We start from the raw sequence: 23,095 nt of genomic DNA on the forward strand, positions 1-23,095 counted from the left end.
TTCCAAGGGCCCTCCACGTTGGAAGGTGTCACCACTTCCCCCCTTTTCAGCCAGGCTCCCTGTCGGGCAGCCTCGCGTGCCCAGCGGTGGGCTCGTGGGGTTGTCCTGGGGGAGTTTCATCACCACAGCACCCGGACAGAGACGCGTGCCTGTGGGTGGAGGAAGAGGCTGGAGGCAGAAGAGTGGGAAGTGTCAGGGCCTGTGAGCGGGGCCTGGGAGAAGGCGTGCTGTGAAGGGAAGCAGAGAGCACCTCTAGAAAGAGCGAGTCCCAGGATGGTGGGAGGCTCCTCCTGCATGGGCCTCCTCGTCCCCGCACCATTGGCTGCAAAGCCTGCCCTGGCCCCTTGCGGAGAATGAGTTCATCATACAGGGGAGGGTTTCTTCCCACGGGTGCAAATTTTCGTGGCCTTGGATTAGACAATGGTTTCTTAGATAAGACACCAAAAGCACGGGCAACATCATCAAAAAATATAGAATTCATGAGAAGTAAAAACATGTGCTCCACCCTAGCTGGTTTGGCTCAGTGGCTAGAGCGTCGGCCTGCAGACCAAAGGGTCCTGGGTTCAATTCTGGCCAAGGGCACACACCTTACCCAAGGGGCTCACGCAGGCGGCAACCAATCAATGTGTCTCTCTCACATCAGTGTTTCTCTCAGTCTTCCCCTTTTTCTTCCACTTTCCCTAAAAATCAATGGAAAAATATCCTCGGGTGAGGGTGAACCAAGAAAAAAAGTAAATGGAATTCTTTGGGGGGGGGCATTTTATGCTATTTATTAAAAATATTCTTTTATACTCCTATAGATTATATATTCCTATAGATTATACTTTTCACAAAGCTCTGCATTTCTCCTATAGATGGTTGGGGTTTTTTGTTCTTTCATTGCTTAGGCCAGCGGTCGGCAAACTCATTAGTCAGCAGAGCCAAATATCAACAGTACAATGATCGAAATTTCTTTTGAGAGCCACATTTTTTAAACTTCTTCTAACACCACTTCTTCAAAATAGACTCGCGCAGGCCGTGGTATTTTGTGGAAGAGCCACCTTCAAGGGGCCAAAGAGCCGCATGTGGCTCGTGAGCACAGTTTGCCAACCACGGGCTTAGGCTATTGCAGTGGTTCTCAACCTTCCTAACGCCGCGACCCTCTAATACAGTTCCTCATGTTGTGGTGACCCCCAACCATAAAATTATTTTCGTTGCTACTTCATAACTAATTTTGCTACTGTTATGAATTGTAATGTAAATATCTGTGTTTTCCGATGGTCTTAGGCGACCCTGCTAGCGGTTCTCAACCTGTGGGTTCTCGAGCAGCAGCGTCTGGTATCTGAGTGGGTGCACAGGACCTGGGCCCATGACGATGCATCTCACAGACACGCATCCAGGGGCAGTGTTCGTGCCCAGGACGTACTGTTCCCCCCACGCCCCACAGGTTGAGAACCGCTGCTGTAGAGCCGTGGTTGTGGGGGGTCCCCACAACATGAGGAACTGTATTAAAGAGTCGCGGCTTTAGAAAGGTGGAGAACCACTGGGCAATTGTATCAAAAATGTTAAAATGCTTACAACATTGCTTAGAGTTCTCTGCCATCCTCGCTCTGGGGAGTGTGCTGGGTGCAGATTGTCAATGGCAGGTGGTCCTGAAGCCCAGCCTCCCAAAACAGAGGGCTTGGGGGGAACAGTATGTCCTGGGCACGAACACTGCCCCTGGATGCGTGTGTCTGAGATGCATCGTCATGGGCCCAGGTCCTGTGCACCCGCTCAGATACCAGACGCTGCTGCTCAGCTTGGATCGGCCATGCGTCTTCCTCCAGGCTCACCTTACTACCGCCTTAGGTTTCCATGGCGAACTTCGGACGTCGGCCCGGCGTTGGATTTTTGAGCATGAATTCCCAGCAGGCCCCTTTCTCTCGCGCCTGGAGCCGTGTGCTGGTCGTGGGGTCTGTGCCCAACAGATTGTTGCTCCCTGCTAGTCCCTCACACTCACCTCATCTGCCCGAGGATGCACGCTTCATAACTCATTGTGTGAGAACCTCTGCAATTTCGTGTGCCATAGTTCTTTCTGTTAAGGCAAGCCCCAGAACCTGCTAAGTTAATAGTAATAAAATACACTTAAAGTAAGGGGAGCTTTGACTTTGCTAGACTCTCCTGAAACACTCCCCAATGCGGGGTTCTCACACAGGGCAGTGACAGGCAGCAGGTATGTATTTCACTTGCCTGAATTCATCTGATGGAAATGATGTATTACCTTCCTTCCTGAATGTGTCAGCTGTCCAGTCTTGATTGCTGTAGAGTCAAGATGGCTAGATGGCCCTGCTCACTGGAGCTCAGGTAGCTGCTCGTTCTGGGCCGTGGTGAGGAGTGACACCCACTGATGACTGCTGGGGGCTCGGGCTGCGGCGAGCTGAAGGCGCTGTCTTGAGGGGCCTTGGACTCGGGGGACGGTGGATGCTTCTCACTTCTCCCTTTAAACCAGATTCCAGGCAGGAGAACTTGGGGTCTCAGCCTTCCTTCCAACAGTGAAGTTTATGTAAATTCAATATCAGTGAAGCTATTTAAAAGAATGATGTGTAGACAAAACCAGTAGCAAAACGAGTCCTTTGAGGAGGATGGTTCACTATGGTGGTCCCGCATGTTTGAGACTGGCTACTTTTCTGCATGGACTCCTCAGGGAGCGCTGGCTTCTGACCGTCTCTGCTGTTACCTGATCACAAATGGTTAGACGTCCACGTGTCAGACGATCAGGCCTGAGTGAGTGAATGGCTAGCACTCACAGTGGTACGCCTGATCTTTGAATCTCTAAGAGGAGAAACTGTGTATTGATGGATTACGGTATTTATTGGGCCATAATGTATTTAAATTTCCCTAATGCATATGTTAGTGATTGTTTGCTGTGATGGAGTGCAGCAAGGTCCTCAGGAGCAGTCCTGCGCGGGAAGAGTTGCTGCATGGCGCGGTCACTCCTCAATTAGGAGTTCCATTAGCAGATGATTCCTGGGCCTGGTGCGCGTCCGGCCTGCATTCATCGCCCGTAAATCAGCCCCGGCAGGGGATAAATAAACAGCTCAAGGATGTGGTAATGTCATCTCAAACTTTTTTTTACAGACAGAAGCACCTAGGTCCATTTAAGCCAATTAAGTTCAGAATATTTATTGAAGAAAATCTTTTATCATATTTGAATTCTACTTGAAAATGGCTCTCTTTTTCCCTTGCTTTAGAATATTGATTTAATTGGAACAGCATGCCTATAAATCAGGTTTTTTGATAAAATCTTGGTCATATATTTCAGGTTTTTAATTAGCAGGTTGTGAACCGTCAGTGTAGTTTATAATTTTGTGTGTTAGTAGAATCGGTGTGCCCTTATGTTTCATACAGAGTAGTGAACAGTTTATCCTGAGAGTTTTGAGGGTTGGAAAGATGTATTCTTCAGTATCACTGGCGTCCTTTTATAAAAGCTCACTGAATTCGCTGAGGCTTTAGAGCTGTGGATGGAGGTGGGTGTTAGTAATTTAATTTAAGTACTTGGTCCTCATGTGGCGAAGCTTCTCTCTCGTTACGTTCTGATTGTCAGACTCATGACGGGTCAGTGAAGTTGAGCTGCTTCACCTGATTGTCATCAGACGCAGTGCTGGGATCTCTAAAGTTAACGAATCTTTTCCCTCTGGGTTTTTGGCCAGCTGGGGAGGGACTGCGGGAGGGCTCCAGGGCATGTCCGGCCCATCTGGCTCAGTCCCGATCTGCTGGACCGCAGCAGCAAGCTAACGTACCGGTCAGAGTGTCTGTCCCCTGGTGGTCAGTGCATGTCATAGCGAGTGGTTGAGCAACCTTAGCATATCATTAACATATTATGCTTTGATTGGTTGAACAGCTGACCGGACGACTGGACACTTAGCATATTAGGCTTTTATTATATAGGATGATTACTTTATTTGAACCTTACCCCTTCTGAGAATTGTGCCTGTGTTTATAGCATCCTAATAATCATGATTTATGTCCTTTCCCATTAAAAACAAGCAATTGCAGATCTGGAGGTTATTTTTCTTGTCAATCAAGGGCATAGTTTTCTTTTCTTTTTTTTTATATAATCCTCACCTGAAAATATGTTTTGGTTTGTTTGTTTTTTTAATTGATTTGAGAGAGAGAGCGAAACATCAATCAGCTGGCTCTTGCATGTGCCCTCACCAGGCATTGAACCCACAACCCTTCAGTGCACAAGATGATGATCCAACCAACTGAGCCACACCGGCCAGGCCTGGAAAGTGTTCCTTTTTAATTATTGAAGTAATTCTTGGCTGTGGGATACCTAACTGGACCTCGTGAGTTTATACTCTAGCACCTTCCAGAGCAGGGACGTACCAGCTATTCTAAAATCCCCACAGTCCCCGCGTGTGGACATGCCGCACTGGCAACCCCTGTGGTCCTGAAGATGGAGGGTCTTGACGTTGTAGGAAGATTTGGTGGGAGGTGGGCGGAGCAGGAGGCCAGGTTCTCCTCTGTGAGGGGCCGCTCTGGCTGGTGGACAGTGTTTCCATCCTGTGTGTTGAGTTCTGGACGTCCCACCAGGAAAATGGGCTCTGACAGGTGAACTGTCTTCTCCCACCAGCATCCCGCAGAGCTTTCTGAAGTGAAAGAGCTGTTTGCAGAAGCAGCGCTCAGACCAAAGGTGCGGGTGGTCCGTCGCAGTGAACCGGGGCTAGCCCTCGTCCGAGAGCCTCCCTGCAGGGGAGCAGGCGGTGCCGTGCAGCCCCGGCGCCACCTGTGCTCCTGGTTGGGAGGAGTGCGCTCGGTGCCTCTCGGGAGAAGGAAGCCCCTGGGAGGCAGCGCCAGCTTCCCGGTGCCTCAGGGCCTCCAGTGGTGCCTGTCCCACAAGTAAACACCGGGACCCTGGACCCTGCCCGTCAGACCAGTGGAAACTCTGTCAATGTTTAAAGAAACACTGGAGTGCCCGAGTGTGGCGGGGCCTGGTTTGTCAGGGCAAAGAGGGCGGAGGGCATGGCCTGGGCCCCCCCCCCCCGCCCCTTCCCCCCGTGGTCCTGGATGCTTGCGCACGTGGACTGTGGAAACCGCTGCCATAATACAGGTCTTTACACGGAGTACCATAATGCAGGCTGTGCGGACGGGGTTAAAGGGTGAACTCTGGGGGTGTCTCTGGAGCTGGATTTTGGAGGCCACAGATTTGCAGTGAATCCAGACAGGTAGTTTTCATAACCTGAAATGTCCCCCAGGAGAATTCATGTTCTTTTGCAAACAAGTTCGTGGATGCAGCCTCCCAGGGTGTGAAGTGGTCCCCGGGTGGCCTTAGTCAGTGCTTGTTAAATGGTTGGGCACCGGGTGCTGTCCGCAGACTCATCCTTAGAGGGGGCGGCTCCTGCCTCCAGGAGCTGTGGTCCGGTCGGGTGCTCTAGCAAGCACCCTGTCCCCGCGCCTCCTTACTGTACGTTTCTTTCTCTTGCACATTCGAAGGGCAGCATGGTCTGAAATAGTTTTCTTCTTGCTCAATGAGACATATAAAAAAGACATCTTGCTATAAAAAAGACATCTCTGATATAGTTTTTAGATTAAGTTATAAATGTTCACTTTAGAACCACCTGACGATTGATAAAGATGCATTTGAAAAGCATTATTTTTTTATTGATTCTTAATGTAGTAAATTACCAGCGTTGTTTGGCAGCAAACAGAAATGCCAATGGTGAGGCTCGCTTCTGCTCTCCTGATGGTGCCACAGTTTGCATTAATTGTACTCGACTGCACTCACTTATATTAAAAGGCTTCTATGATAATTAATCCTTTTTATTTCAGATCATTTTGGCACAATTTCTAGCTATAAACACTCATAAAAGACAGACAGTTGAAAAATCCGTTCCAGGCTTTTTCCATGTACCTACCGCTACTTCCCGTGGCAGGTGGTTATTGATGGCCGCGGGAGCCAGCGTGGTCAGCTGGCTGCCGTGAAGGCCAAGATGAAAAATGCTAAGTGGATTCTTTGCATAAAAAATAGACAGTTTTTGAAGTTGTATAATTAACCTGTGTTTAGAAAATACCTTGATTTATGCTTACATTTGTATTGGTTGCATACATTATGGAAATTTAATTTATAATCCATTTAGCTGATGCAATCATAGTTTTTAGTACTATCATTTATTAGTGCTTGTATATTAAATGCTCTGAAGGTTTAAAGCTGCCTTCTGTAAAAAATTATACCTAAGCATTTACATTTTATGAGTCACAGTGGGATTCTGTTTAACATTCAGGTAGCTCGAATGTGTTTAATGAATTTCACTGGCTTATTGTTACTAATGCAGAAATGGCAAACAATGACCTTATGTATTGACCGTCTGATGATTTACACCTGCAGCTACTTCCAGTCCCTGGTACCGAGAGGCTTTCCTCAGCCCGGGGACAAGCTCGTCCCTGCAGAGTGGTCTCCGTGGCTCTGCAGCCGTGGCCTGGATGTGGGGCCTAGGAGTGCTGCGGGTTTGTCTGAGCCACGTGCCTGAGCAGACGGGCTTCCCCCAGAGAACCACTCTGCAGCCTTGGTGGCCATCCTTAGTCTTAAGATCAATGACCTTATGTATTGGCCTGTGTGTAGTATCCTGTGTGTTGAGTTCTGGCGTTTCCCTGAGGTCTCAGCTGAGGGGACAGTGTGGAGTCCGGAACTGACAGCTGCGTCGGAGCTCCTTGGCCACGGCCTGTCTGGAACCAGAAGCGGTGTTACTCTAGGGCCGTGGTCGGCAAACTGCGGCTCGTGAACCACAGGCGGCTCTTTGGCCCCTTGACTGTGGCTCTTCCACAAAATACCACGGCCTGGGCGAGTCTATTTTGAAGAAGTGGCGTAGAAGAAGTTTAAGTTTAAAAAATGTGGCTCTCAAAAGAAATTTCAATCGTTGTGCTGTTGCTATTTGGCTCTGTTGACTAATGAGTTTGCCGACCACTGCTCTAGGGGGACATTCGCCCGCCAGTTCAGGGTCCCGCAGTCCTGCTAGTGGGGAGGCGGACACGCAGGTCCTGGTGCATGTGAGCAGCTCCGGGGTCAGGGGAAGTGGGTCACCATCGACAGCTGCCCACTGTGCCTGTGTGGGAGCTGGCTGAGGACACGGCTCACTCGGACCCAGATGGATGCTGGGGGTTGGAGGAGCCGAGCTGCAGCCGCGTTAGTGAGTTCATACATATCTGACTCACTGAGCTTGTGTTTCTTTTCGTGTGTGTGGAAGGAAGAGTGACTTCTGACTTAGTCACGTTTTCATGGCGACGGGTTACCTCAGGACAAGTGCTGGTTTTAGTGTTGGATATCGTGTGCAGTGCAGTAGCGTCGATCTTAAAGCAGCGGCCTGAAGTGTGCATACATCGCCACAATCCCACTCAGCAGACCTCACGCCATCCTTTCTAAAGCGGGGCTCGGGCACCCCTCACCCCCTCTGTCTGTCCTGGGGTCAATCCGTCTCAGGCAAGGGTCACAGCTGCCCCCCCAGACAGAGTTCATGATTGCCTGAGTACAGAGCCCCGTTGACCAGATGGGGTAGGACCCCCGCACCTCCTCTCGGCTGGCAGGTGGGGTATTAGAGGATCGTGGTAAATTCGTGTCTCCCCCCCGCCCCCAAATAAAGGCCTTTGTGGAGGAACCTGGGAGCCTGTGGGGCAGCTACTAGCCCGGCTTCGCTGAGGCCGCCGGCAACCCCAGAAGCTGGGAGAGGCAGGAGAGGTCCTGGCCCTGAGCCTCCAGGGCCCGGCGTGGCCCTGAGACCCTTGGCTTTGGGCTTCTGGCCTCCAGACCTGCGGACAGGCCGTTGCTGCTGCTGGTGGTGCTTTGCTATGGCGACCTTAGGAGAGCAGTACCCCTGCAGAGCCCTTTCCGGAAACGCTCGCCAGCCCCTGGCGGCAGGAGGGTTTGGCTCTTCTTTTCTTTTCTTTTTAGCGAGAAAGAGGAACATTATGCGAGAGCAAAGCACCAATGGGCTGCCTGCTGCACACACCCGCTACGACCCTTTGGGGCAGGGATGACACCCAACCAACTGAGCCACACCAGCCAGGGCAGTTTCGGCTCTTAAACAGCCCCTCTGGTGCCGCTGGTGGCTTGGTTGGAGCAGTGTCCGTACACTAAAACAGGTGCAGCTTCTATTCCCCGTCAGGTCACATACCTAGGTTTCAGGTTCCATCCCGTCATGGAACACACGGGAGGCAACAGATTGATGTTTCTCGCTCCCTCTCCCTTCCTCTCTAAAATCAATAAACATATCCTTGGGTGAGAATTAAAAATTTAAAACTCCCCATTGGTATTAACCTTCTATGATTTCAGCCTTAAAATTCTTTGATGGTCTGTTCTAGAATTTTTGACGTACTGAATGCAGGCATTGAATGCTTGGACTATGGGCTGGCCCCTGATAAGTTAACCGCTCACCAAGTAGTGTGTCACATAGCAGTTTGGACGTGCGTGTTGGTTTTTAGGGCCCGTGAAGGAACCCGTGAGGCTGACCGCTGTCTCCCGTCCCGTTGCAGGCTCTCTACGAAAACATGCTGGTGGAGCTGCCCTTTGCGGGCTTCTTCCTGTCCAAGCTGCTGGGCACCAGCGCCGACGTGGACATCCACCACCTGGCCTCCCTGGACCCGGAGGTTTACCGGAACCTGCTGTTCCTCAAGAGCTATGGGGGCGACGTGGAGGAGCTGGGGCTGAACTTCACCGTGGTGAACAACGACCTCGGGGAGGCCCAGGTACGGCGGGCCGGGCCGGAGGCTTCTGCGCTGTCAGGGCACGTGCCAGCAGGCCCCGGGTCCACGCAGGCGGGCCCAGTGGCCGGAGGACCTTCCAAGTCACATGCGTTACTGTCCCTCATTCTGTTCGTTAGATTTCAGGTCACCTCGGGGTTCTCTAACTTTCATTTGGTGTTCAGACAAATGTGTCTCCAGGAAAGAGGCATTTGGCTATTCTTATGTCCATCCATAGTCTTCTGAATCTAGCAGTTGTGTCTTAACAACAACATGGTTGTCTTGCAACGTTGTTCTCTGAATCTTCGTTGTGACTTGGCTTCTGATCCAGGCTTCAGAGGTCAGCGGTTTTGCCAGTGTGAACGCAGCTGCGTGGTAAATGGGCTTGGTGTTGGGTGGACTCAACGTTGCAAAGGCATCGCCCGCACAGGTCCTCCTTCACCCCCGCTCCCGGCCAGGCACACGTCGCACTGTGCTGGACACACCTCGCACCCGTTGGGGTCAGTGCCGTCTCCGTTCTTTTCGTGTCCTGTTACCCATGCACTGGGCTAGGCTTTGTGTCCTCATTCCCTTGTGGGACATGCACGCCGCTCTGTGCCGGCCTCTGTGCTGCAGGAGGTGGGCCTATGGGAGCGCCGGCACCAGCAAGGGCAGGTGTCTGGGGTGAGACAGCGCTCAGGGGAGCCCCGCGGAGGCGCCCGGTGGGTGAGCAGAGCTAGAGGCTGTGCAGCAGCGGGGGAGGTGGGTGCCAAGTAGCGTCTGGGCTTTAGCCTGTGGTCTGTGGAGAAGCACTGAAGGCCGTGGGCTGAGAACGCCAGTGTCCCGTCCACAGCTGCTGCGGTGTGCCTGGGCCTGCGCGAGGCTCAGAAAGGCCAGCGTGGCCTGCAGACCGAAGGGTCACAGGTTCGGTTCCCAGTCGAGGGCATGCACCTCAGTTGCAGTTTCGATCCCTGGCCCCAGTCAGAGCCTGTGAGAGGCAACCAATCAACATGTCTCTCTCACTTAAATCCACCTCTTTCCCTCTCTCCCGCCCCTCCTCCCTCTCACGCTGTCTGAAAATCGACGGGAAAATCCTCAGGTGAGGATTAACAACAACAAAAGAGCAGCCATGTCCCTTCTCCAGCTGCTGGGGGTCGGGCTGGTACGTGGCAGCCCCAGGCGCATTCCAGGCTGGCAGCAGTGAGCACAGGGACACAGCTCCGCGGAGGTCAGGGCGTGGTCTGGAAGTGGTCCCCGAGTCACAGGCCGTGACTTCCACTGCGATCTTTATTTGACGTTACGTTCTGTAGGTCAGAGTCTTGAACTAAGTGTCGGGGGGGTGGGCAGGCGGGACCTGGTAACTAACTGCACAGTCCCTGGCCCCGCCGCCCACGGCCTGTCTCTGAACCTCACTCTTGGAGCCCCTCGCCCAGCTGGAATCACACAGCATTTGTCCTTTGGTGGCAGGTTCTCACTGAGCACATGTCCTCTAGGTTCTCCAGGAAGCAGGAGGGGCCAGAACGTATTCCTCTCTGAGGCTGAGCGGCACTTCGGGCATGCGTGTGCCAGACTGACTCAGCTGCCGATGGGCATCAGCTGTCTCAGGAGTCAGGGCTGTGCCACCGGGAACATGGCTGCGTGAATGCTTCCCGGGTCCTGGGTAGCCGCCTGCATGGGGAACTGTTGGGCAGGTGGCAATGCTCGAGGGCCCTGTGCTTGCCACATCCCGGTCAGCACCTTGTTTCTTCTCTCTCAAGTGACAGCCGTGCTGAGGGGTGGAGCCTCTCGCTCCCGCGGGAAATGAGCGACTCCTGTCTTTGCATCGGCTTCCTCCCTCGGCGCAGAATCCTACGCGGGTGTGCGCGCGCCAGAATGATGCCTTCAACACTGAACTAAAAGTCACACGTGGAGATTTACACATCCCAGTGTCCAAACTTCGGGGGGCGGGGTTGAAAGGATCATCTTTGTGGTGCCTGAATTTTCAGTCTGTCTCAGCCTGCTGGTATTGCGGAAGTGGGTGCGGGTTAAATCCCCAGTAGGAGCCACGGAAAGAGTGCTGCCACGGCCTCCCCCCCTCCCCCCCCCACGGTAAAGTGAGGGTGGGGAAGACAGAGCCGGTCTTTATTTGGTTGCAACTTGGTTGCTTTTGTTTCATTTTCCTCCGTACCATAGAGCTGCATTTCCAACCATGCGGCACCCAGGTGTTTTTAAAGGTGAGGTTTGTGAAGTCCTAAGGACATTTGGACACAGCGCTGCTGCTCCCCCGGGGGGTGACTCCACAGGTCCCCGAAGCCTCAGGGCAGTGGGGCCTGCTAATGGGAGCTGGGTGTGTTCACAGCCAAGGTGGCGGGAAGATGTTCCAGTTACTCATGGAAATTCCCCAAAGTAGAGAGATTATAGATGATAGTGCACAAGAATAATTACACTGACGCATCGAACTGGGAAGTTTAAGGAAGTCACTGGTAAAGCCCCTGCCTGGGGGAGAGCCCGGAGCCGCGGCAGGCTGTCCTGACTTCAAGGCCCGAGATATGCAAACACTTCGTCACCTTGAGGCTCTGCTAGTCTGTCTTCCCTTTGGGACAGTGGTTCTGCTCTCACATGTTTCCTCCGTGTAGTCAGCGTGGCTGTTTGTTGGCCTGCCTAAAAGGAGCGTGGAATTTCACTTATTTACACACACCCCCTGAGGCACTGCTCAGGCTTTACGGTGGGCCCATGTTGTGTAGAAAAACATGGGCTTGAGTCAGGAGTCCTTGGTGGTAGTGACCTTGGGCCAGTCTGAGGCCGTCCTCAAGCTCAGGGGGCGGAGCTGCTCTGGGATGGCTGAGCCCAGGATGGCCGGAGAGCCCAGCCTCTGAGCCGCTGCGAAATGCGATGTCTGTGGAGCTGGGCGGGCCGCACATTCAGGCGACATGCCCCACAACACGGACATCTCGGGACAAGTGTGACGATGTTAAACCTACTTAGTTGTTTAGCCTGAGAGTTAGTGTCCTGGCCCTGTGTGACTTGTAATTTCTAAATGAAAGGGCCATGGTTGCTGTCACCTCAGTCCTCAGTGCTGTGGAGACCGCAGGCTGGTCAGTGACCTTGATACCGGGCTGAGGCGCTGAGCCGGGGCCCGCAGTCATGTGCGGGGTTCCAGGTGCGTGCCTACTGCTTACACCCGCTTACCGGCAGCACCAGCCCGTTTCCATGAAACTGTTCTCTCTGGCTCTCGTGTGTGAATTTTGAGCCCTTGTTTTAATGTTCACAGGTAGTAGAACTAAAATTCGGCGGAAAGGATATCCCTGTCACCAGCGCGAACCGGATTGCATACATCCACCTGGTGGCCGACTACAGGCTGAACAGGCAGATCCGCCAGCACTGCCTGGCCTTCCGGCAGGGCCTGGCCAACGTGGTCAACTTGGAGTGGCTGCGCATGTTCGACCAGCAGGAGATTCAGGTCCGTGCCCGCTGGCACCTGGGCATTGGGCCTGGCGTAACACGGCTTTCCGCACACCGGCCTCCTGGTTTATGAATTACTTTTTTGTTTCAGGTACTGATTTCTGGTGCACAAGTTCCCATAAGTCTAGAGGACCTGAAGTCCTTTACCAACTACTCAGGTATGTGACCGCCATGCGCTGTTTATTCCTGGAAGTGTCCCCGATGACCATGTTCCCACAGTGGTTTTCAGTGGACATTTTTTTGTAGCTAACACGTTTTTAACAATGTGGGCTTAACACCCAGAGTGTAAAGCGGGGCCACAGCGACATTTCTCCTGTTCGTGACCCGTCTGCCCATTCCCCTCCCACCGTGAGTTATGACTCTTCTTGGTACCTTCATGTGTTCACATGCAAGTTCCATCCCATTCCCCTCGTCCTTACGCACTGTTCTGCATCGTGTGGGGCTTTCCTCCTCGCCTCCTGTCTTCTGAAGTCTCCACGCACACTGGTCTTTTCCTTTTAAGAGCAGTGCTAGCCCAACACCCGCCAGCAAGAACAGAAAAACTAAAGATTGGGCCTTGTTGGAATCTTTATTTTTATTAAATTAAACTTAAATGTTACTGCTTTTCAAGAAAATGAAAAACCAAAAGGAAGATACACAAGTGGCCAGTGAGCACATTGAAAGATGCTCAGCAGCCTTGTCACCAAACCGGAGCCTTGGGCGGTTGTTGGGGTGGGAGTGGCGGCCTTGGGCATTGGTAAATGGTGAAAATTAACCTCGCCGTGCCCAGCCCGTGTGGCTCGGCTGAGCATCACTCCGTGCACCAGGAGCTCTCCAGTTGGATTCCTGGTTGGGTCACATGCCGGGGTTGCAGGCTTCATCTCCAGTGAGGAGTGTGCAGGAGGCAACTGACGGATGTTTCTCTCTCAGTGGTGTTTCTCTTTCCCTTTCCCTCTCCCTTCCTCTCTCTGAAGTCCATAAAAACATGTGGTGTGTTTTTTAAATTAACTCCATGGTCCTAGCCAGTTTGGCTCACGGACTGAAGGGTTGCGGTTCCATCCCAGTCAAGGGCACCTTCCTCAGTTGGAGGCTCAATCCCCGTCCGCAGTTGGAGTGATGGAGACAACCAATCGATGTGTCTCTCTCACATCCATGTTTTTATCGGTGTGTCTCTTCCTTTCGCTTCCACTGTCTCTAAAAAAATCAACGGAAAAAGTATCCTTGGGTGAAGATTAACAATAACAACAAAAATTGAACCTCATGGGCCTGGCCAGTTTTCACTCAGTGGTTAGAGCATCGGCCCAAGGACCATAGGGTCATGAGTTGGATTCCCTGTCAAGGGCACTTACCTCGGTTGCAGGTTCCCCAGTCCTTGTAGAGCTGCATGCAGGAGACAACCAATCAATGTGTCTCTCATGTAGATGTTTCTGTCTCTCCCTCTCCCTCTCCCTTCCTCTCTGAAATCAATTTAAAAAATTTTTTTAATGATTGCAGTTGTGAGCCACTGGGACTGCCTTTAACGTGTGCATGAACACTTAAAGTATTTCATATATCAGAAAATACATATCATATGACCACTTATATTCAACTTATTAAAGTTAAATAAGATAAAAGTAAATATAGTAAATGGTCCTGAGATTTTAAGTCATTTTTGCTTCTTTAAAATTTTGTTTCCCTTTCTCTATTCTCTGATTATACACTGTGCATAATTTACTTTTTATTTTTATTTTTTTAATATATTTTATTGATTTTTACAGAGAGGAAGGGAGAGGAATAGATAGTTAGAAACATCGATGAGAGGGAACCATCCATCAGCTGCCTCCTGCACACCTCCTACTGGGGATGTGCCCGCAACCAAGGCACACGCCCCCCCCCCCCCCCCCCGCCCCCCCCCGACTGGAATCGAACCTGGGATCTTTCAGTCCGCAGGCCGACGCTCTATCCACTGAGCCAAACCGGTTAGGACAGTGGTCGGCAAACCGCGGCTCGTGAGCCACATGCGGCTCTTTGGCCCCTTGACTGTTGCTCTTCCACAAAATACCACGTGCGGACGCGCATGTACAGTGCGATTGAAACTTCGTGGCCCATGCGCAGAAGTCGGTTTTCGGCCTGGGCGAGTCTATTTTGAAGTGGCGTTAGAAGAAGTAGGGGTGTCGGTCGCATGTGGCTCACGAGCCGCCATTTGCCGACCACTGGGTTAGGGCATAATTTACTTTTTAAAACCAAGAAAACTTTTTATCCATTTCAGTTTTATGAAATGGTAGTGGTCATTTATAAGTAATGAAATTACAGGTGATTTTTCTTCATTGTACTTTTTTTTTCTATTTTATTTATTTAACTAGAAGCCCGGTGCACGAAATTCGTGCACGGCGGGGGGTTGTCCCTCAGCCCAGCCTGTACCCTCTCCAATCTGGGACTCCTGGAGGGATGTCCGACTGCCCGTTTAGGCCCGATCCAGGATCGGGCCTAAACGGGCAGTCGGACATCCCTCTCACAATCCAGGACTGCTGGCTCCCAACTGCTTGCCTGCCTGCCTTCCTGATTGCCCCCAACCGCTTCTGCCTGCCAGCCTGATCACCCCCTAACCACTCTGCTGCCAGCCTGGTTGATGCTTAACTGCTCCCCTGCCAGCCTGTTTGCCCCCAACTTCCCTCCTCTGCCAGCCTGGTCACCCCTAACTGCCCTCTCCTGCAGGGTTGATCACCTCCAACTGCCCTCCCTTGCAAGCCTGGTCCCTCTCAACTGCCCTCCCTTGCAGGCCTGGTCCCTCACAACTGCCCTCCCTTGCAGGCCGGGTGCCTCCCAACTGCCCTCTCCTGCTGGCCATCTTGTAGTGGCCATCTTGTATCCACATGGGGGCAAGATCTTTGACCACATGGAGGCAGCTATATTGTGTGTTGCAGTGATGATCAATCTGTATCTTACTCTTTTATTAGATAGGATAGAGGCCTGGTGCACGGGTGGGGGCCAGCTGGTTTGCCCTGAAGGGTGTCACAGATAAGGGTGGGGGTTCCCTTGGGGTGTGGGGCGGCCTGAGCGAGGGGCCTGTGGTGGTTTGCAGGCCGGCCACGCCCCCTGGCAACCCAAGCAGAGGACCTGGTATCTGGAATTTATTTTCCTTCTACAATTAAAACTTTGTAGCCTGGGGTGGCAGCCATTTCTGGGGCAGCAGCCATTTCTGGGGCAGTTAATTCACCTTCTACAATTGAAACTTCGTAGCCTTAAGCGGGTGGGCCCGGCCAGGGTGTGCGGAAAGCTTTGCTTCCCCTGTTGCCGCCGGCAACCCTGGCCTGCTCTCTCAAGCTCCATTCTGCCGCCATTTGTTTGAATTTGTTTACCTTCTATAATTGAAACTTTGTAGCTTGAGTGGAAGCTTAGGCCTGCAACGGCTATGGAAAGCTTGGCTTCCTCTGTTACCTGGGAAACCTTGCTCTCTGTGGCTGTAGCCATCTTGGTTTGGGGTTAATTTGCATACTCGCCCTGATTGGCTGGTGGGCGTGACTTGGCTGGTGGACGTGGCTTATGTAGCGGAGTGATGGTTAATTTGCATATTACCGTTTTATTAGAGAGGATTGTATTGATTGCTTGATTTTAAAGAAAAAGAGAGAGACATTGATTTGTTTTTCCACTTATTTATGCATTAATAGGTTGATTCTTATATGTGCCCTGACCGGGGATTGAACTGACAACCTTGGTGTATGGGAACGATGCTTTAACCAACTGAGCTACCCGGCCAGGGCTTTTTTTAAGCATGCCTGGCTGGTGTGGCTCAGTGGTTGAGTGTTGACCCAAGAACCAGGAGGTCATAGTTCGATTCCCAGTCAGAGCACATGCCTGGATTGCGGGCTCCGCCCCCTACTGGGGGCATATAGGAGGCAGCCGATCAGTGATTCTCTCTCATCATTGATATTTCTATCTCTCCCTCTCCTTTCCTCTCTCTGAAATAAATAAAAACATTTTTTTAAAAAAAGAATAATATTTAAGCCATAGAAGCATATCCTGTGTGGTCCTGAGAGGTATGGTGGAGTGAGGAGGATTTTTTCTCTACAAAGATCACAATTAGCGTGAAATCAAAGGCAGAGAAAATATATAGATCTTGTAATATAGAAACCCACACCTGAAACCTATATGTTCATGTTGACCAATGTCACCCCAATCAATTTTAATAAATAAAAACTTTTTTTAAAAAAAAAAAAGGAAATTATAGATTAATGTCCCTCATGAACATAGATGCAAAAATCCTCAAAATATTAGCAAACTGAATCCAGCAGCACATAAAAATGATTAAATCAAGGAGTATTCATCCCATGGATATCAGGTTAATTTAGCATCTGAAAATGTATTGATATATTGGTAATATAATGGACAAAACCCATGTCATCATCGCAATGGACGCAAAGAAAAAGAAGAAAGTAGTTGCAGCTTTTGAGCATCTTAGCCTCTCCTCCCAGGAAAAACATTCTCCAGAAACAAGTGCGAGAGATCTTCCTAACCCAATGCAGGACACGGTGAAAAACTCACCCCACCACCCTGCGGCATCTGCAGCGTGCAGGAGCCGGATGCTCCGCCCGAGGCAAAGAGACTTGTTTTTGTTATTTTTCCTCAACGTTGTGCTGGGGGTTCTAGCTAGTACAGTGGGTGATCTAGGTGGGCAGGAAGGCGGGTGGGAGGGAGGGGGAGAAGGAAGGAAAGGAACATCCAGCTTGGAAAAGAAGAGTGAAAGGAGTACACAGATGACGTGACCAGAGAAAGGCCGTGGGAGCTGAAGAGCAAGGCCAGCAGGCTGCAGCGTAGATCCATGTGCAGGAAGCAATTCTATAGACAATGAATGGAATTATAAAACAATGTATTCAAAGGAGCATCAAAAGAGAATAAAATACAAGTTAGCAAAGTAAATGCAGACTTACACATGGTTTACAGGAGACTTAAATGAATGGGGGACAGTCTGTTCTCAGGGATTGGAAGACTCAGAGTTGTCGAGATGCAATTCTTGCAAATTAATTACAAATTAATGCGATCCCTATCAAACCTCAGCAGCTCACCTGTTGTATGTGGAAATGTACAGGGCCTGAAGCAGCCTAAACAGTTGTGTCCGGCAGAGTTGAAGCCTAGACTCTGGTTCAGAGCCCCCAGGGCGGCGCTGGCCAAGGACAGGCACTGACCATCAGCGGGACCATCCTGGAGCTCAGAGCAGATCTTCCTGATACGCTCGTTTGATTCTTGCCTGTTTAATGATGCAGGGGCAATATCACGTAGAAAGTGTGAACGTGGACCTTTCCTCACACCGTATGTAGAGACACAAACGGATCGCAGACCTCCAGGGGAAGCCTCTAAAATACTGTAAACGGTCTCCCTGACGTTTGGATTAGGCAGAGATGTGCACCAAAGCGCAGCCCGGAAAAATGCTGGTGGGATTGGAGTTCCTCAGCATCAACGCCTTCGTGCTTAAAAGCTGCCTCTCAGAAATGGAAAGGCAGGCAGGACTGCGAGAGCGCGTTCTAAATACACACGGGCAGGAAATGGCCGCCGTGCAGGGGGTCGGTGGTTCCCAGAATCTCGACACACGGCTGCCGTGTGAGCCCGCACTCCACGCCAACGTGCTCCCCGGGTGGTGGGCGCAGGAACCCGTACAGGGCTGTGCACTGTTCCCCATCGGCCAAGGTGGAAGCAGCCCGACCTCCCCCTAAGGACAGACAAGCATGGTCTGTGCGTACAGTGGGAGAGGACTGTCTTAAAAGGAAATGAAGTTCAAACACGTGTTCCAACATGACGAACCTTGGAAACATGCCAAGTGAAATAAGCCACACGCACCAAAGGACACAATGCCTGGCACCGGCACATTGCGAGACCCTGGGAGTGGGCAGGAGGGTCCAGGGCTGGGCAGGCTTGGCTAGAAATGCAGCGCCGGTGCCCAGCACCAGCTGTGTGAACGCTGAGCTGTGCACAGAGGGCCTCCGTGGTGGTTTCATGTTACCTCACCACCGCCTTTAAAGCGGAACCGGCTCGTCGCCTCTGCTCCTGTTCTGTTGGTGCCGCGTGGGCCTTCCTCCAGGGTCACTCGAAAGGTTTGGGAGTGGACCGGGCGGAAGGTTCTCGTCTTGCGGGAGGAATTCCGTGTGAAGTATCCCTGAGGGCACGCGTGGGGTTCCTGGAAATGTCCTAAAACTGGGCTGTGTAGATGGCTGCAAACTATAAATTTGCTAAAATCATTTATTTATATAAATAGATACACACGTGTGTCTATTCGTGTACGTGTAAATGTGTGCATGTGTCTCCCCTCTGTAATGAGTTCCCACTGCTCTGAACTTGAACTCTCCTGTGGGTGTAAAGGAAATCATTGTCCCGCTCGGGTCCTGAGTCTGGAGGAGCCAGCTCAGCCTCGCCCCCGCCAGGAGGTGTCCTGGGGTTTGCACACCCCGTCCACCCCGCTCACACCTTCCCGGTGGCGGCTGTGCCAGTGAATAGGGTTCAAATAGCATCCTGTTCGTGTCAGTGCCAATTAATGCACTTAAGGTATTTTATTGATGTTATTTCTGTAGTGTATTAACAATGAGGGAACAATATAAGGCAATTACTTCAGTTTTAGGAGGCACTTAAGCAGATTAAGAGCTGTAAGTAGCAGATGTTACACTTTGGAATAGTGGTCTGATTGTCGGCCACAGGTGATAAAGCGAGTGGACACTGAGATCAGGCCCTGTCACAGAAAAGCCCCAGGCCTGCCCTGCGGCGGGCCACCTTCCTGCAGCTCCTGCCCCTCAGGGCTGCTCCCCCGGGTCCAAGGGCACGCCTAGCAGAGCCCCCGGAGCTCAGACCCGGCCGTGTCCTGTGAGCAGGGGTCCCCCCAAAGGCTCTGTCCCTCTGAGCTTGCCGTCACCCCGGGCTGGCCTAAGAGGTGCTGGTAGAGGTGGCCTTCCGCCAGGAGCCGCCACCACCATGTGGTGATGTTGTAGCGCCCTGTGGTAGGGCCCTGGGGACCCCACTGCGCACCGCTGCTTTTTCACACAACGTGTCCCTTTGTCAGGGGGCTACTCTGCCGACCACCCTGTGATCCGGGCCTTCTGGCGCGTCGTGGAGGGCTTCACCGACGAGGAGAAGCGCAAACTGCTCAAGTTCGTCACCAGCTGCTCCCGGCCCCCTCTCCTGGGCTTTAAGGTACTGCTTGTGCGTTTGCTTTAAAACCCTTTGTAACTGAGAAAGGCAGTGGGTGCCGCGGGGGCTCTGGCGCGGGCACTTGGAGTCGGGGAAGTGGTGTTGATGTGCAGTGAGTGTGGCACCCGGCGCGTCACCTGGTGCTGCGTCGGGAGCACTGCCCACGGGTGTTGCAGCCACATCCACTGGGTCTCTCTCCTGTGCGTCCACTCCGTGTCCCCGTGTCCCACGGTGCCTGCGGGTGGTCCGATGAGCGCAGTGGCTGTGAGCCCGCGGGCACGCCTCGTCCACTGCTCTGGCTGTCACAGCTGCCGCCTCCAGGTCTGTCGTGCATCCTGGGCTACTTGCAGCCCGGCTGAGGGAGGCAGGGTGGAGGTGGAGGCTCTGTCTGGGGAGAAGGTGTGCGAGCAGAAGCACATGGTCCGGTTTTGTTACCTGGCCTGTTGCACACTTCACAGCTATAGATTACGTGTAAGAACTGGGCAGAGGACCCGGAACCACCGTCACCAGTTGTTCACGTTGGCCACCCCGTTCTAGCATCTGTGTCTCTGTCCTGACCTGTCTGCGGGTGAGCAGAGGAAGTGTCTTTCCTGCTCGCTCCCTGAAACACAAGCCCCTTCCGTAACCGCAGCTGAATGGTCAGAGGAAGAGGGCCGGAGCGGGCCGCCCCTGCGTTCCTGTCGCAGCCTCGGCCTCCTGAGGGCTGTGAGGAGTCAGACTCTGCGAGGGGGTAGGGAGGGGCGGCACGCAGCACGAGACACACGACCCAGAAACGGGTTCACAGTCAGCCACAGGACAGACACGTGCGGGTCACCACGGTGACGGCCACAGAAGATCCCGTCTGTTCAGAGAACAGGCCTCGGGAACCACTGTGCCGGCAACACCCGGGCCGGGAGCATGAGCCCCCTCACTGATGGGTCTGGCGCCGTGGGCACTCGGGGAGGGCGTTTGGAGGTGGTGCTGTGTTGGGACTGGAGCGCAGGACAGACCAAGTGACACATGCACGTGCAGATGAGGGGCTGATGAAAGGGTTTCCGTGGAACCATTTCTCATCCAGTGACACAAACGGCAACGACAATTAAATTCTTATGCACGAAGGTTTCCATGCTGTTGGTAATGTTTTTAAAAATATTTTTATTAATTTCAGAGAGGAAGGGGGGGAGAGAGAGAGAGAGAGAGAGAGAGAGAGAGAGAGAAACATCAATGATGAGAGAGAATCATTGATGGGCTGCCTCCTGCCCGCACCTCACTGGGGACTGAGCCCCACAACCCAGGCATGTGCCCTGACCAGGAATCAGACTGTGACCTCCTGGTTCATAGGTCAGCGCTCAACCACTGGGCCACACCAGCCACGCTGCCATCTGGTAATTTTGTCAGTAAAGGTTTTTTTGTTTGTTTGTTTGTTTGTTTGAATATATTTTATTTATTTTTTACAGAGAGGAAGGGAGAGGAATAGAGAATTAGAAACATCAATGAGAGAGAAACATCAATCAGCTGCCTCCTGCACACCCCCTACTGGGGATGTGCCCACAACCAAGGCACATGCCCTTGACGGGAATCGAACATGGGACCTTTCAGTCCGCAGGCCAACGCTCTGTCCACTGAGCCAGACCAGTTAGGGCTGTCAGTAAAGTTTTTTGTTGGTTTTGTGTGGGGTTTTTTTTAATTTTTATAGTTCAGATTATTATAGATGTCCCTCTTTCCCCCCCCCCCATAGTTCCCCTTTACCCGGTTCCCACCCCCCCCCAGGCCATCGCCCCCCCCCACTGTCCACGTCCATAGGTACTGCATACATGCATATAAGATCTTTGTCCAATCTCTTCCCGCACACCCCCATACTCCCTTCCCCCTGAGAATTGTCAGCCGCTCCATTTTCATGCCCCTGATTCTATTACATTCACCTGTTTATTCTGTTCGTCAGATTTTTTTATTCACTTGATTTTTAGATTCACTTGATAGATACGTATTTGTTGTCACTTTGTTGAACATAATTTTTTATCTTTATCTTTTTCTTCTTCTTCTTAAAGAATACCCTTCAGCATTTTATATAATCCTGGTTTGGTGGTGATGAACTCCTTTAGCTTTTTCTTATCTGTGAAGCTCTTTATCTGCCCTTCAATTCTGAATGATAGCTTTGCTGGGTAGAGTAAACTTGGTTGTAGGTTCTTGCTATTCATCACTTTGAATATTTCTTGCCACTCCCTTCTGGCCTGAAAAGTTTCTGTTGAGAAATGAGCTGACAGTCATATGGGTACTCCCTTGTAGGTAACTAACTGTTTTTCTCTTGCTGCTTTTAATATTCTCTCTTTGTCTTTTGCCCTTGACATTTTAATTATGATGTGTCTTAGTGTGGTGCTCTTTGGATTCCTCTTGTTTGGGGTTCTCTGTGCTTCCTGGACTTGTAAGTCTATTCCTTCACCAGTTAGGGAAAATTTTCCATCATTATTTTTTCAGATAGGTTTTTAATATCTTGCTCTGTCTCTTCTTCTGGCACCCCCATAATTCGGATGTTGGTACGTTTGAAGTTGTCCCAGAGGCTCCTTTATTTAACACTATCTTCAAATTTTTGGATTATTTTTTCTTTTTGCTCTTCTTGTTGGGTGTTCTATGCTTCCTCATATTTCAAATCTTTGGACTTGATTCTTGGGATCCTCTAGTCTGCTGTTGGATCTCTGTATATTATTCTTTATTTCAGTCAATGTATGCTTAATTTCTGACTGGTCCTTTTCCAGTTTTTTTGAATTCTCACTAAGAACCTTGAAGGTCTCACTAAGTTCCTCGTAGGTTTCTAGAAGATTCTTGAGTAACCTTATAACTGTGGTTTTGAACTCTATATTCAGTAGTTTGCTTTCTTCCATTTCTTTCATTTGTGATATGTTTTTTGTCTCTGCATTTTGGCTGCTTCCCTGTGTTTGTTTCTATGTATTGGGTAGCTGCTAAGTCTCCTTGAGATGATAGAGTGGCCTTGTGTGGTTAGTGTCCTATAGGGCCCAGTAGCTCAGCCTCCCCAATCACCTGAGGTGGCCTTTCTTGGTGCACCCCTTTGTGGGATGTGTGCACCGTCTTGTTGTAGTTGAGCCCTGATTGCTGTTGGTATCACTGGGGGGAATTGACCTCCAGGCCAATTGGCTGTGAGGACCAGTTGTGTCTACGATGGGAGAACTTCTGTGCTGGAGACACCCTTATGGGGCAGGACTTGCTTCAGTGGGGCTTTGGTGCTCCCTGAGTCTGCCTCTTGAGTGTGTCTCTTATGGATGTGAAGAGTTGTAATCTGGATGGTCTCACACTGACCACTGGGTACACTGGCTCTTGGATCTCCAAGAAGGTGCAAAGTCAGCCACTGCCTGGGGCCACCCAGCAGGAGCTACCCAGCAGGAGCTACAGAGAGATCTGCAGATTCCTCTTCTTTGTATCGGGTTTGGAAGTGCCCAGACAAGGCCCAGCTGTGAAGCAAGGCAGGCTGCTGCTGGTGCCAGCCTTGGGGGCCTTCTTTTGATAGCTTTGGGGCTCCCTGACCCAGCTGCAGCTTGTTTGACAGGTTTTAGGCTGAGAAAGGACAGGCCATTCATATGCAAAAGCTGCTGCGCAAAGCTTGGGTGGGGTTGTAAATTGGGTAGGGCAGGGTCTCCAGGAATCTCCAGGGTGGAGCAAACAGCAATGGCTGCCAGTCAGCCCTGCACCGGGGAGGTCCCAGAACAGGAACCCCGTCTGGAAGAAAGCTGCCCCCGCGTTCCTGCCCCAGTGCCAGACAGTCCAGTTTCTCCCCGTATGTGTCCGGGTCTCCCAGAGTCTCGCCCGGCACTGGAGCTCAGAGCAAGCAGGAGCTTGTATCTCTCCCGATTAAAAAAGCGGTGCA

General features: G+C 51.5%; 1 protein-coding gene across 1 annotated transcript in view; it reads left to right on the forward strand.

Annotated features, from left to right (window-relative positions):
• Positions 1-23,095, forward strand: part of UBE3C (ubiquitin protein ligase E3C) — a 109,599-nt gene that overhangs the window by 81,360 nt on the left and 5,144 nt on the right. Inside the window, exons 19-22 of the mRNA XM_079785657.1 lie at positions 8,485-8,697; positions 11,921-12,109; positions 12,203-12,269; positions 19,112-19,242. Coding sequence (XP_079641783.1) covers positions 8,485-8,697; positions 11,921-12,109; positions 12,203-12,269; positions 19,112-19,242 — 600 coding nt within the window. The remainder of the gene's footprint in view (positions 1-8,484; positions 8,698-11,920; positions 12,110-12,202; positions 12,270-19,111; positions 19,243-23,095) is intronic.

Source organism: Cnephaeus nilssonii (genome assembly GCF_951640355.1).
Source record: "Cnephaeus nilssonii genome assembly, chromosome: 12".
Classification (NCBI taxonomy): Eukaryota; Metazoa; Chordata; class Mammalia; order Chiroptera; family Vespertilionidae; genus Cnephaeus; species Cnephaeus nilssonii.